Here is a 15,403-nt window from a genome sequence, read left to right as displayed (position 1 = left end):
CTAGAGAGATTAGAGCTGGCAGAAGAAAGAATCAGTGAACTTGAAGATAAGACAATTGAAATTGTTCTGTCTGAGGAGCAGAAGGGAAAAAGAATGAAGAAAAGTGAACAAAGCCTGAGGAACTTGTGGGACCCCATCAATAGACACATGTGGGAGTCCCAGAAGGAAAAGAAAGGGAGAAAAGGCCAGAGAGAATATTGAAGAAATAATGGCTGAAAACTTCCCAAATTTAACAAAAGACATGAATATACACATCCAAGAAATGCTACAGGGAGTTGTGCTGGTTGAAAGGAAAGAACACTAGACAATCAATTGAAGCTGCATAAAGATGTAAAGGTCTCCAGTAAAGGTAATGATATGGATGAATATAAACACCAAATATTGTATATTTGGTTTGTAACTCTACTTTTTACTTCCCTATAGGATCTAAAATCCAAATGCATAAAAAGTAATAATAAGTGAATGGTTTTAGATTCATAACGTATAGATATGTAATTTGTGAAAAAAATTACGTAAAGTGAGGGGTGGTGGTGGAGGGATATAGGAACATAGTTTGTGTATGCTATCGAAGTTTAGTTGGTATCAAACCAAATGAGATTGTTATATATATAGGATGTTAAGCATAATGTGTGTAGGGTTTCTCTTTTGGGTGACAGGAAAGTTCTGGTAATGGATGGTGATGAGCGTAGCACAACATAGTGAATGTGATTAATGCCATTGAATAGTATGCTTGGGAGTGGTTGAGATGGAAAAGTTTCAGTCATATATATGTTTCCACAATTTTTAAAAAAGCAATTAAAGAGACAATGACAACTAAATGCAATACATGATCCTGGACTAGATCTAATAGTGGAGGAGAAAAGGCTCAAAAGGACATTATTGGGATGTATGAAAAAATTAGAATATGACTGTAAGCTCTATATCAATGTTAAATTTCTTGAATTTCATAGCTGTACTTAAGGTGGTTACATAAGAATATCCTTGTTCTTAGGAAAAGTACAGGGAATGTATTCAAGGAGCATGACGTATATAACCTACTCTCAAATGTTTAGAAAATAAATGAACAGCAAATAGATACAGGTGGATTAATAGATAGATTGATAGTTAGAATGATATGGCAAATGTGGCAAAATATTAAAATTGGTAGATCTGGGTATTTGGGTGGGGGTATGTTGGAGTTCTCTGTATGGGCTTTGTATTATTTTTGCACCTGTAAGTTTGAAATTATGTCAAAATAAAAAGTTTAAGAAGTAAAAACTTATGTCCCTTCTTCTTTTGCCTTCTCAAAGCCATATCTCTATCATTTTGGGTTGCTCTATTGATATTTTAAAATTTTAATGTTTTTCCCAGTCCCAGTGTCATTGCTGTCAGAGGGATCCACCTAGTTCACTTTTGCTTCTGCAGAGATTAAGCATTGCCTCTTTGTTTTTAGAAATAAAGCTGCTCTCAATGAACTTCCAAAGTAAATCCTGTAGCTAGATCCATCCCAAATGCAGGCGTGTCGAGTGCAAGCTGAGCACACCTGCAGATGCTAGGTCTATCCCAGAGCATGCTGGGAGTGCAGCAGTTCACATCCCCACCCAAGTCCCCTTGCTGCCCCATGTCCAGGAGCCCACAGAGGCTCCCCAGTGTGGAGACCCTATCAGAATTGAAACCAAGAGACAGAATCCTCCAACCACCTCTCTTGCCTGGGGACTGCCCCGCTGTGGAGGGGGCTGGGGCGGCAGAGGCACGTGGACTTGTGAAGATTGTGGAACTGGGTGTCACAGGTTTTAGTCTCACTGTACCCAGTTCTGATATTTTCAAGCTTTTCCTCCTGCTGGAGATAATACTAATAACCCACAGTTGCAGCTTTTCCAGGGCACCAGAAGAACTGGGATCTTCTTTCCAAATAACAATGAGAATTTTCTGAACCACTTTGATAAGAAAGGAGAAAGAAAATCATTCCTAGAGGCATGAGGAGCAGGAAACCATGGCAAGAAAACGCTGCTTCTCATTATCATTATTACTCTTTCAAATAAGCATTTCAGCTTCAGCGAGCCCCTTCTTTTGTTTAAAATAATGTGGCTCTTAAATCTTAGATTATCTCCGTCGTGTCTTGTTTTAGGAAGGAAAAATCTGGTCTGGGATAGCTGGCGGCTGAGCTCTTCCGTCCATATCAGCCTGCAAGCTGTTCCCTTTATGTTGTTCACTGTGATGCTTTTGTTCACTGTGATGTGATGTTTTGCCACAGGCTGTCGGGTGAGTGTGATAGGGCATCCCTTTACTGACAGCAGTCCCCATTGGTTTGGTAACTTACTCCCCCTCAAGTGAAAAAGTCATGACAGATGTCCTGTACTAAAATCTCCATGGAATGTGATGTGATCGAGTGAGTTTCTCAGTATCCTTTGAACAATGCAAATACTTCTTCCATGAGACCGTTGCAAAGTTAGAATTCCAGGCCTCCAAACATTGGTTTCAGTGATTCCCTCCTCCCTTTATATTAACTAAAAAAGAAACAAAACATGAACCTCTTGGGAGCAGCCTTTAATACACAGGGAAAGACAAAAGAAGTGGGAACGGTCTGTATTCTGTGAGTTTAGAGGCAGTGAAAAATCAACACGTATTTACAGAATGTGTGTTGGCCCGGAGTTCTGGGAGTCCTGGCTCTACTGGATTAGCAGGATCCAAGCAGAGGCTCTGACATGGGCAGCTCTGGGTCTGGCAGAGCTCTGGACTGTTCAAAGCTTAGCAGCGCGTTCCCTTGGGGAACCCTGGGCAACCCTGGGCAAGCTGGGGACCCTTTTCTCAACTCACTGGGAAACTGGGGCTGATAATAGTTTCTTCGCCACAGGGCCACTATGCATGTAAAGCAAACCAGCCCAGAATCTGGATGCTCTTGTGATGATCTAAGCCCTGCAGCTGTACCTGCGGCATACGGAAGAGATTCGCCTATTTGCACAAATTTTTTAAAGTTTGAGCAAACAGTTTCTTTGTTCCTTGTTTCTTTCCCTCTCTCTTCCTCACTTTGGCCTGTCCCTCTGTGGCTGCTTTTCACTCCATTCCACTCCCCCACCCCCCACCTTGGCCCTTCTCTGCCCCCTCCCAGAGCAGACGTTTCAGTGAGAGGGGCCTGTTCCAGAGCAGAGGAGGCCCCTCTGGGTCAGCCTGGCTCACCGCAGTCTCAGGGGCCACTCTTCTCTCTCCAGCTGCTTCCATGTGGAGCACACCCCCTAACCGAGTCCAGCCCCTCTCTAGCTTGTTCTGCTGCACCTCCTGTCTGCTGTTCTTCATGCACCCTATTATATGCATAGTAGTAACCAGTCCACCGTCTCCCTCACATGCAAACGAGCCTGTTGGCTTCCCTCTCCCAAATTCCCAGTTCTCCAAGCTGAGAACACTCACCTCCGTCCACCTCCTCTCTGGTCTAATTGTCCTCATGTCTCTGGCCTCACATTCACTTTGCAGACTTGATCCTAATCCGCAACTCCTTGGGCATCTTAGGCGGTCTCTCTGGCCTCTGCAATCTCCCCTCGCCCCATTTCTAAACTTTCCCAGCAGCAGAAATTGTATCTGTTCATCGGACCCCTACAGCAGTGTCAAATATTTCCCCCCTTTAAAAAAAGTGTCATTCATGTCATTTATCCTGAGGAAAAATAAAAATCACGTCCACAGAAAAGAAAGTCATTTCAGTTGCAGCTTGTTTGCAGAGACCCCCATCATGAAATTTACATCACTCTAGCTCCCATCTGCCTTACTGCCCCTCCAGCCACCCCACTTCCAGGGCTCCAGGAAGACATGTGGGTCTAAGTAAGAGCAGGCTGATCACCCAACTCAGAAGCTTCCCATTCCCCGCTCCACAGTTTGCCATCAGACCTCAGACTCCAGTTTCCCCTTTTCTTTCCCCAAATGGCTAACTGAAATCTTTGTTCTTTGCTCTCATTGGGCTGGTCTGAGATAGATAGACCTGATCATCTTTAATGCCCAGATTTGATTTCTGCCTAGTCAATGCCATTGAGAGACACACAGCTGCTTGAGAAGAGTCAGAAAAGTTAGAATCAGGTGTATCTTATAGTGATGACCTTTGATTCACATATCCACTTTTAAAAAATGGTTTTGGTCAATCAAACCATAAAGGGCTTACTCAAAAAAGCTGTTAATATTCTCTGAATTTTAAGGCATTTTTAATTTACTTTGTTCAGTTGGTGCGTGTGTGTGTGGGGAGGGTGGTGGTGGTGGTTCACGGTATTTTCTCTTTGTCCTACACCCTCCTCCTCACAGCAACATGAAGGATGGTGATAGCTTTTTGTGGTGCCTAATACATTGCTCTCCATTCAGTGAATATTGTTACCTGACTCCTAGTCCAATCCCGGGGGAATCTGGATTAGCAGAGGAATAGAACTTTCTTAGAAAATCTGGAGTATGCTTGTGATTTTACTTTTGAGGCACCTGCTTCCCAGAGGAACAGCTAGTGATTGATGTCAGTGTCAGAAGCCCAGATGCACACACTCATACATCAGCTGTGCAATTACATAAACAGCTCACCCAGCAGGCCAGAGCTGACTCACCCACTTGCTCCCCCATGGAAAGAGAGGTGATGGGAAACCCAGGGCCACAGCAGAAAACAGACAAAGGAGCAGGATTTAGAAGAGGATTGGGCTCCTGCAAGTGTACCCAATTTTTGTCGTCCTTCACCTTCTGCTGAGGGCAGCAAGAACAGGCTAAGGTCTGAGGTCTGTAGTTGTATTGCTGTGTGACCAGGATCATGGGGAGTTGTTCGGAAAGATTTGTCCCGGGAGTGTGCTGCCATCTTGTTTTCATGGTGCCTGTACATTGGTATGTACACACATACCTTCACCCTTCTATTGGTACAGCTGATGTCTACATTTTCCTTCAGAGTGGATGTGACCTACATAGGCTAAATTCATACTATGACATTTAGTCTCTTTGGAGAACAAGTCCACATTGATTCCAGCAGGATAGGGTAGTAGAGACTGGTTGTTGCTAAGAAGATGTCTGAAAAGTAAGGATACTATTAAGGCAAAAGGGTGGAAAGCAGTCCAGCAGGCTCACAGGTAACTTGCAAGTGTGAAAGTGGTTTATCGGTAGCGGCAGGCCAAAGCATTGACGTTCTTGACCACATAAAAGCCCATGGTGACTGGGGGGATGACCAATGTCCGGCCGGCCCGCAGGGGGCGGGGCTTCAGTTCTGGAAGGGTCCCGTCATCCACCATCACTAAGGGCTGGCCATTCAGCTGCACTGACCTGGAGTATGAGAAACAGTTTGTGATTCATTAGTGCTTTATAACAGAGTCATCACAACAAAGCCTGGGTGGGCCCTGATTGCCGGTCTGATACATGCACAGCATTTATTGATTTAGGTGCTTTACATTTTTATTTGTTAATAAATCTTTTATCATTAGGGCATTACACTTCTCTCAGAACAAGTATAATTTATGGAAACATAGAAGGCAATGTTTTATCAACTATCAAAATTTAGCAATGTTGTTGAGCTGAAATGTATTGGTTGCAAAAACCATTTTCGGTTATAAACAAATAATCAGAAATCTTACTGGATTTAATGTGTTTTCACAAATCTCCTGAGATGTGTTAGCTAAATAACATTTAAGTAGAAAAAGCACTAATATTTAAATAGTTTGATATGCTTTTTCTGGGGTTCACGTACGTTTATTAACTGATCTCTGGATGTTTATCACTTGTACATTAAGCATTATAAAATAAAGGCAAGAACTAATTGCTTTTTAGCAAAAATACTCTGTATGTAATAAATAAGTATTAAACATGTTATTTAGTGGTTGATAATTATTTCTATAAAATATAAAACAAAACACATTTACTGGATTGTTTTTCAGATCACAGCTGCCTGCTGGCACCCAAAATAAAGATTTCCCATAAGCAAAACCTGCTGTGAAATTCACTTGGTAATTAGTTTAGGTCAATCCATTTTTTTCTTTTATTCTTTTATCCAACCCCCTCCCATGCCCTGCTGTGGCACCATGTTATTAAAATCATTAAGTACCTGGGATTTAAGCTTCATATCAAGACATCATTTGAGTACCTTCAAATGATGTACAGCTCTTCATGTAAAAAAGATGCTTTGTGGTCACCATTACTTCCCAAAGTAATAATATTCAAATAACCTGACATATGCTTTAGCAATTACAGAAACATGATTTTGACACATGGCAATTTACAAGTTAGGAAAATGTGAAATGCTAAAAGATGTGAACAGCTATTCTTCTGTTTAATTTAGAGGGCTGCAAAATTCAGGTAATGACTTTATTTTTTCAGTCAACATAACTAGCCCACGATTCACCATACTGAATCATAAAGACTTTTCAAAGTATAAATCCAAGGAAGGTAATACCTTTTCTAAGTTACAAAACTTTAGCAAATCAATACAATTCCCTTTTAATACAATCAAATCATATTTTTATTGGAGTCATATATTACTTTAATGATAATTTTCACTCCAAAAATATCATTTAAGTACCAAATCTAAACATTGTTTTTTTTAATGGTGGTTTATAGCAGAGCAGGTTATTTTGTACAAACAATATGCTTTTAAAAGCATACAATTTATCTTTTTATTTTTTATTATTTTTTTTAATCTTCATTTTATTGAGATATATTCATATACCACGCAGTCATACAAAACAAATCGTACTTTCGATTGTTCACAGTACCATTACATAGTTGTACATTCATCACCCAAATCAATCCCTGACACCTTCATTAGCACACACACAAGAATAACAAGAATAATAATTAGAGTGAAAAAGAGCAATTGAAGTAAAAAAGAACACTGGGTACCTTTGTCTGTTTGTTTCCTTCCCCTATTTTTCTGCTCATCCATCCATAAACTAGACAAAGTGGAGTGTGGTCCTTATGGCTTTCCCAATCCCATTGTCACCCCTCATAAGCTACATTTTTATACAACTGTCTTCGAGATTCATGGGTTCTGGGTTGTAGTTTGATAGTTTCAGGTATCCACCACCAGCTACCCCAATTCTTTAGAACCTAAAAAGGGTTGTCTAAAGTGTGCGTAAGAGTGCCCACCAGAGTGACCTCTCGGCTCCTTTTGGATACTCTCTGCCACTGAAGCTTATTTCATTTCCTTTCACATCCCCCTTTTGGTCAAGAAGATGTTCTCCGTCCCACGATGCCAGGTCTACATTCCTCCCCGGGAGTCATATTCCACGTTGCCAGGGAGATTCACTCCCCTGGGTGTCTGATCCCACGTAGGGGGGAGGGCAGTGATTTCACCTTTCAAGTTGGCTTAGCATTATGTCTTCAAGGTTCATCCATGCTGTCATATGTTTCACGAGATCGTTCCTTCTTACTGCCGCGTAGTATTCCATCATGTGTATATACCACATTTTATTTATCCACTCATCTGTTGAAGGACATTTGAGTTGTTTCCATCTTTTGGCAATTGTGAATAATGCTGCTATGAACATTGGCGTGCAGATATCTGTTCGTGTCACTGCTTTCCGATCTTCCGGGTATATACCGAGAAGTGCAATCGCTGGATCGAATGGTAACTCTATATCTAGTTTTCTAAGGAACTGCCAGACTGACTTCCAGAGTGGCTGAACCATTATACAGTCCCACCAACAATGAATAAGAGTTCCAATTTCTCCACATCCCCTCCAGCATTTGTAGTTTCCTGTTTGTTTAATGGCAGCCGTTCTAACCGGTGTTAGATGGTATCTCATTGTGGTCTTAATTTGCATCTCTCTAATAGCTAGTGAAGCTGAACATTTTTTCATGTGTTTCTTGGCCATTTGTATTTCCTCTTCAGAGAACTGTCTTTTCATATCTTTTGCCCATTTTATAATTGGGCTGTCTGTACTATTGTCATTGAGTTGTAGGATTTCTTTACATATGCAAGATATCAGTCTTTTGTCAGATACATGGTTTCCAAAAATTTTTTCCCATTGAGTTGGCTGCCTCTTTACCTTTTTGAGAAATTCCTTTGAGGTGCAGAAACTTCTAAGCTTGAGGAGTTCCCATTTATCTATTTTCTCTTTTGTTGCTTGTGCTTTGGGTGTAAAGTCTAGGAAGTGGCCGCCTAATACAAGGTCTTGAAGATGTTTTCCTACATTATCTTCTAGGAGTTTTATGGTACTTTCTTTTATATTGAGATCTTTGGTCCATTTTGAGTTAATTTTTGTGTAGGGGGTGAGGTAGGGGTCCTCTTTCATTCTTTTGGATATGGATATCCAACTCTCCCAGCCCCATTTGTTGAAAAGACCATTATGACTCAGTTCAGTGACTTTGGGGGCCTTATCAAAGATCAGTCGGCCATAGATCTGAGGGTCTATCTCCGAATTCTCAATTCAATTCCATTGATCTATATGTCTATCTTTGTGCCAGTACCATGCTGTTTTGGCAACTGTGGCTTTATAATAAGCTTCAAAGTCAGGGAGTGTAAGTCCTCCCACTTCGTTTTTCTTTTTTAGAGTGTCTTTAGCAATTCGAGGCATCTTCCCTTTCCAAATAAATTTGATAACTAGCTTTTCCAAGTCTGCAAAGTAGGTTGTTGGAATTTTGATTGGGATTGCATTGAATCTGTAGATGAGTTTGGGTAGAATTGACATCTTAACGACATTTAGTCTTCCTATCCATGAATATGGAATATTTTTCCATCTTTTAAGGTCCCCTTCTATTTCTTTTAGTAGAGTTATGTAGTTTTCTTTGTATAGGTCTTTTACATCTTTGGTTAAGTTTATTCCTAGGTACTTGATTTTTTTAGTTGCTATTGAAAATGGTATCTTTTTCTTGAGTGTCTCTTCAGTTTGTTCATTTCTAGCATATAGAAACATTACTGACTTATGTGCATTAACCTTGTATCCCGCTACTTTGCTAAATTTGTTTATTAGCTCTAGTAGCTGTATCGTCGATTTCTCAGGGTTTTCTAGATATAAGATCATATCATCTGCAAACAATGACAGTTTTACTTCTTTTCCAATTTGGATGCCTTTTATTTCTTTGTCTTGCCGGATTGCCCTGGCTAGCACTTCCAGCACAATGTTGAATAACAGTGGTGATAGCGGGCATCCTTGTCTTGTTCCTGATCTTAGAGGGAAGGCTTTCAGTCTCTCACCATTGAGTACTATGCTGGCTGTGGGTTTTTCATATATGCTTTTTATCATGTTGAGGAAGTTTCCTTCAATTCCTACCTTTTGAAGTGTTTTTATCAAAAAGGGATGTTGGATTTTGTCAAATGCTTTTTCAGCATCTATTGAGATGATCAATTGATTTTTCCCTTTTGACTTGTTAATGTGTTGTAATACATTGATTGATATTCTTATGTTGAACCATCCTTGCATGCCTGGAATAAACCCCACTTGGTCATGGTGTATGATTTTTTTAATGTGTCTTTGGATTCGATTTGCAAGTATTTTGTTGAGGATTTTTGCATCTATATTCATTAGGGAGATTGGCCGGTAGTTTTCCTTTTTTGTAGCATCTTTGCCTGGTTTTGGTATTAGATTGATGTTAGCTTCATAAAATGAGTTAGGTAGTGTTCCATTTTCTTCAGTGTTTTGAAAGAGTTTGAGTAAGATTGGTGTCAGTTCTTTCTGGAAAGTTTGGTAGAATTCCCCTGTGAAGCCATCTGGCCCTGGGCATTTATTTGTGGGAAGATTTTTGATGACTGATTGGATCTCTTTGCTTGTGATGGGTTGGTTGAGGTCTTCTATTTCTTCTCTGGTCAGTCTAGGTTGTTCATATGTTTCCAGGAAATTGTCCATTTCCTCTACATTATCCAGTTTGTTGCCATACAGTTGTTCATAGTATCCTCTTATAATTTTTTTAATTTCTTCAGGATCTGCAGTTATGTCACCTTTTTCATTCATTATTTTGTTTATATGGGTCTTCTCTCTTTTTGATTTTGTCAGTCTAGCTAGGGGCTTGTCAATCTTGTTGATCTTTTCAAAGAACCAACTTTTGGTGATATTTATCCTCTCTATTGTTTTTTTGTTCTTTATGTCATTTATTTCTGCTTTAATCCTTGTTATTTCTTTTCTTGTACTTGGTTTAGGATTGGTTTGCTGTTCATTTTCTAGCTTCTTCAGTTGATCCATTAGTTCTTTGATTTTGGCTCTTTCTTCCTTTTTAATATATGCGTTTAGTGCTATAAATTTCCCCCTTAGCACTGCTTTTGCTGCATCCCATAGGTTTTGGTATGTTGTGTTCTCATTTTCATTCGTCTCTATATATTTAGCAATTTCTCTTGCTATTTCTTCTTTAACCCACTGATTGTTTAGGAGTGTGTTGTTTAACCTCCAGGTATTTGTGAATTTTCTAAGTCTCTGATGGTTATTGACTTCTAATTGTATTCCATTGTGGTCAGAGAATGTGCTTTGAATAATTTCAATCTTTTTAAATTTATTGAGGCTTGTTTTATGTCCCAGCATATGATCTATTCTGGAGAAAGTTCCATGAGCACTAGAAAAGTATGTGTATCCTGGTGATTTGGGATGTAATGTCCTGTATATGTCTGTTAAATCTAATTCATTTATCAGATTATTTAGGTTTTCAGTTTCCTTACTGGTCTTCTGTCTGGTTGATCTATCTATAGGAGAGAGTGATGTGTTGAAGTCTCCCACAATTATTGTGGAAACATCAATTGCTTCCTTTAGTTTTGCCAGTGTTTCTCTCATGTATTTTGTGGCACCTTGGTTGGGTGCATAGACATTTACGATTGTTATTTCTTCTTGCTGAATTGCCCCTTTTATTAGTACGTAGTGGCCTTCTTTGTCTCTCAAAACATCCCTGCATTTGAAGTCTATTTTATCTGAGATTAATATTGCTACACCTGCTTTCTTTTGGCTGTAGCTTGCATGAAATATTTTTTTCCATCCTTTCACTTTCAGTTTCTTTGTGTCCCTGTGTCTAAGATGAGTCTCTTGTATGCAACATATTGATGGTTCATTTTTTTTGATCCATTCTGCGAATCTATATCTTTTAATTGGGGAGTTTAATCCATTTACATTCAACGTTATAACTGTGAAGGCATTTCTTGAATCAGCCATCTTATCCTTTGGTTTATGTTTGTCATATTTTTCCCCTCTGTCTATTAATATCCTTTATTGTACCCATACCGAATCTCTTTAGTACTGAACCTTTCTCCAAGTCTCTCTGTCCTTTCTTTGTTTCTCTGTGTGTAGGGCTCCCTTTAGTATCTCCAGTAGGGCAGGTCTCTTGTTAGCAAATTCTCTCAGCATTTGTTTGTCTGTGAAAAATTTAAGCTCTCCCTCAAATTTGAAGGAGAGCTTTGCTGGATAAAGTATTCTTGGCTGGAAATTTTTCTCACTCAGAATTTTAAATATATCGTGCCACTGCCTTCTCGCCTCCATGGTGGCTGCTGAGTAGTCACTACTTAGTCTTATGCTGTTTCCTTTGTATGTGGTGAATTGCTTTTCTCTTGCTGCTTTCAGAACTTGCTCCTTCTCTTCTGTGTTTGATAGTGTGACCAGTATATGTCTCGGAGTGGATTTATTTGGATTTATTCTATTTGGAGTTCGCTGAGCATTTATGATTTGTGTATTTATGTTGTTTAGAAGATTTGGGAAGTTTTCCCCAACAATTTCTTTGAATACTCTTCCTAGACCTTTACCCTTTTCTTCCCCTTCTGGGACACCAATGAGTCTTATATTTGGGCGTTTCATATTATCTATCATAACCCTGAGGTCCATTTCGATGTTTTCAAATTTTTTCCCCATTCTTTCTTTTATGCTTTCATTTTCCATTCTGTCATCTTCGAGGTCACTGATTCGTTGTTCAGCTTCCTCTAGTCTTGTACTATGAGTGTCCAGAATGTTTTTAATTTGGTCAACAGTTTCTTTAATTTCCATAAGATCATCCATTTTTTTATTTAGTCTTGCAATGTCTTCTTTATGCTCTTCTAGGGTCTTCTTGATTTCCTTTATCTCCCGTACTATGGTCTCATTGTTCATCTTTAGTTCTTTGAGTAGCTGCTCTAGGTGCTGTGTCTCTTCTGGTCTTTTGATTTGGGTGCTTGGGCTTGGGTTATCCATATCGTCTGGTTTTTTCATATGCTTTATAATTTTCTGTTGTTTTTGGCCTCGTGGCATTTGCTGAACTTGATAGGGTTCTTTCAGGATTTGTAGACCAATTGAAGTCCTTATCTCTAATTTATCAGATCTGCAGCTTCGTGGAGTACACTTTCTCTAACTAACCAGCAGGTGGCGTCCACGAGCCACCTGTTCTCCACAAGCCAGTTCTCCCCTGCTTAGCCTTTTTGGTGAGTGGGGGAGTGAGTCTTGTGGGGTCCAATTGGTGTACCAAGCTTGCGTGTGTAGTTGGTGTTGCCTGCCCTGTATATGGGGCGTGTTTCTGGGCAGTCAGGGAGGGGGGGGGGGTGGCTCTAACAATCAAATCTCCCTGGTGATCCTAGAGTTTTAAAGCTGCTGCAATAGTCTAATCCTTCAGTTCAGTCCTGCCACAGTTTGTCTCTGCCACTGACCCACAAGTCCTTGGTATTGGCGTATGGCTCCTGAGACTTGCAAGTGGGCCCCTCTTCCAGGCCGTGCACCCCGGGTCCTCTGTTGAGGGATGACTGTGCTATGTCACAGGTGAGTGCCGTCCCCCCAGGGCAGTTCTGGGCTGCTGGGCTGTGTAGGGAGGCTCCCAGTCTGCTGAAATGATGGAGATTTCGCTGATCTCAGCAGTTCCACGTTTTCATGAGTGTTGTATGAAGTATGCCCAAAGTCAGATTGCTCTGTGGTGTCCAGTCCACGCAGTTCCTGGCTTTCTACCTACTTTGCTGGAGGAGTAATTTTTTCTTCTCCAGGCCTCCCATCGCTTCACGCTGAAAGGCCTACAAGCGCCGCGCGGACTGACAGCGCCACTTCCTCCCACACGTGTCTAGTCTAGAGTCCCCGGGTCCTCACGCCGCTGGCTACCTGGGCTATCCAAGGAGGCGCCTGCTTGAATCCAGGGAAATGATGGGGCTTTTGTCATGGAAATTTCACAATTTATCTTTTAAAAGAGAGTTCCTTCATGCAAGCTGTTGAAGTGTAATGCAGTGGGGCAATCGCATGTACATAAAAGGTGGTGCCGCCTTGCTCTGGGGTTGGTCCGAAGCCAGGTAGAGTTCTGGCATGTCAAAAGCTTTAAAATTCTACCTTAAGGAAGTTCAATATGCCAATACCAATTTCAAAGTACTTTTTCAAAAATTGTAAAATTTTAGCATAATTACTACAACCCTTAAAATGAGATGGTCATTTCAAATACCAATTTCGGATTGTCTCTTTTACTTAGAAGCCCTACATTTTTTTTTTTTTTCTATCAAAAGTCACATACCCTTTCTCCAGCTCATAAAAAGTGTACCTAAAATATAGTGTTTTTTTTTTTTTAATAACAAATAAATAGATTCTCAGTTTGGAAAGACCTGGGGAATCTGATGTTGTATACAATTTTCATGATCACTTCTCTATAAATGCTGCCACCACCATCAGTGTCCTTATACTTCCTCTTGCCAAATCTGTCAATTCTTCAGTCTTGGCATTTGATTTACGTATTACCCATTCCATTGCTTCTCAACCTTTATGAGCATCTAAAGAAATTGTACTTGCCATCAGTCCTTCCAGGTAACTGCTGAGGCTGATTCCTTTCACAGTGATTATGGATTTTTGGTCAAAATAGTTGTTTCTGGGTCTTGAGGATCTGGTTTGTACATAAGTCTTTCATCTACTGAAATCATATTTGTAAATGAAATATTAGCAGATTAAGTTCCATTGTTCTCTCTACAGGATCAACTACCAAATGTTCCTGTATGTATGTCTTGGTTCTTCCTTTACCAATAAGAAATTTCACAATGGAAGGCAGTCCCCACATTGTGCAGAGCTGTCTGTGGTTGTGCAACTTTCCAGAGGGATCTATATGTCTGTTCCATACATCACTTGGGTATTCCTGCATCATAGCTATTGGAACAGTTTCCCATGGGTGGTCAAAGACGTGCTCTGAAGTCCATATCTTCATGGTGTGGTTGACAGGCGCAATGGCCAGCAGCGCTAGGGGGACAGTGAGGCAAGAGGCAACATCTGTCCCCGCCCCAACCCCACAGCCACCAGTAGTTTACATTTAATGACTCATCCAATCATCCTAACAACCCTCTGAGGAAATTGACTACTATTGTCCCCATTTCACATAAAGTGACTAAGTGCTTGCCCAAGGTCATATAGCTCAGAGGTCTGTGAGCTAGGATTTGAACACATGTTCAGAAAAAAATCATTTAGACAAATGAAAAGTCTCTATGATGAGAAGCTGAAAACAGTCTCATGCCTCTAAAAATTTTTTTAAAAATCATACTAGGAACCCAATTTGACTTTTCTACCTAAAGAATTTTTACCTGTCAGTGATGGATAGGCTTAAGATGATGTCAGAAATCTCTTTAACTGGTATCTTTAATAATTTATTTGATAGACTGGATAATTTGACATTATGTTGCTTGTCTAGGGTTGTTCTGAAGGGGGACAGAGACATAGTTAACAATTCTTTCTAATCTAAGAGTGAATCTTTATATTTAATATTTAATAGATGTTTCCATTTTAGCAATACAACAAAGTAGGTGATAAAGAAGGTGTTTGTGATCACGGTTCACCTATTTTGCTTGCTTTTATTCTTCCTGTGTAGCTAGCCTTTTCAACTCTAAGAAGGAAGACAACATAAATAGCAAATTTAGAGAGAAAAAGGAAACAGTTTCACAAGTTCATCTTAGGCTAGATCTTAGGGAAACACCATGTACACTTGGCCTGGGGTACAGATCCAGGCAACTTCCCAGATCTTGACTGGGGTGTGACAGTCGACTACCAAGGTTGAAGCTCAGTTTTAGGGGTCAGTAGAAAAGTCCAGAACCAGGCCACTAGCTGGAAATAAGATTGTGTATTACCCTCAGAAAATCAACATTGCAAAATGATGACTGTTTCTGGGGTTTGCCCAACCTTCAATGTGATGACATAGCATGATGTCACCTGAGTTGTAAAGATAACAAAATGTTGCACAATGATATAGAGGTCTTTGTTTAATGTTCCTTCTGTACTATGAATGATAGGTTTAGAGAGAGATAATCAGACCCATGCCCAACAGAGCAGTGAATTCCCAGAGATAAGCATGTTGTAAATTACTCCCAACGGAGAGTGACGCGTTGATGCAGCTCCAGGCTGGGCCCCACATGGGTAGGTTTAGGCCCAGTCCTGATCAGACAGGCCAAGGGGGAGTCTCCTCTTGGTGGCATTGCTGGTTTTTTTAGAAATGAGCAGAACACTCCTGTTTGAAGAGTCAGGTCTGCCTCTGGAAGTTTTGGGTGGGAGAATTGAGATCTGAAGATCACTGTTCACTTCGTCAAATGTGCAGGGGGCTTTTCTTCTGT

At 40.3% G+C, this 15,403-nt stretch overlaps 1 protein-coding gene and 1 pseudogene across 1 annotated transcript in view; both read right to left on the bottom strand.

Moving 5' to 3' along the window:
• Nucleotides 1-2,542: 2,542 nt before the first annotated feature.
• Nucleotides 2,543-15,403, bottom strand: part of HPSE2 (heparanase 2 (inactive)) — an 859,688-nt gene continuing 846,827 nt past the window's right edge. The window contains exon 12 of the mRNA XM_037805037.1: nucleotides 2,543-5,244. Within this exon, the coding sequence (XP_037660965.1) occupies nucleotides 5,079-5,244 (166 nt within the window). The 3' untranslated portion in view covers nucleotides 2,543-5,078. The remainder of the gene's footprint in view (nucleotides 5,245-15,403) is intronic.
• On the bottom strand, nucleotides 13,458-14,013 carry LOC119510629 (annotated as a pseudogene).

Source organism: Choloepus didactylus, chromosome 15, assembly GCF_015220235.1.
Source record: "Choloepus didactylus isolate mChoDid1 chromosome 15, mChoDid1.pri, whole genome shotgun sequence".
NCBI classification, from domain to species: domain Eukaryota; kingdom Metazoa; phylum Chordata; class Mammalia; order Pilosa; family Megalonychidae; genus Choloepus; species Choloepus didactylus.
The sequence above is the reverse complement of the archived record's forward strand: the minus strand, read 5'-3'. Positions and strand labels throughout refer to the sequence as shown.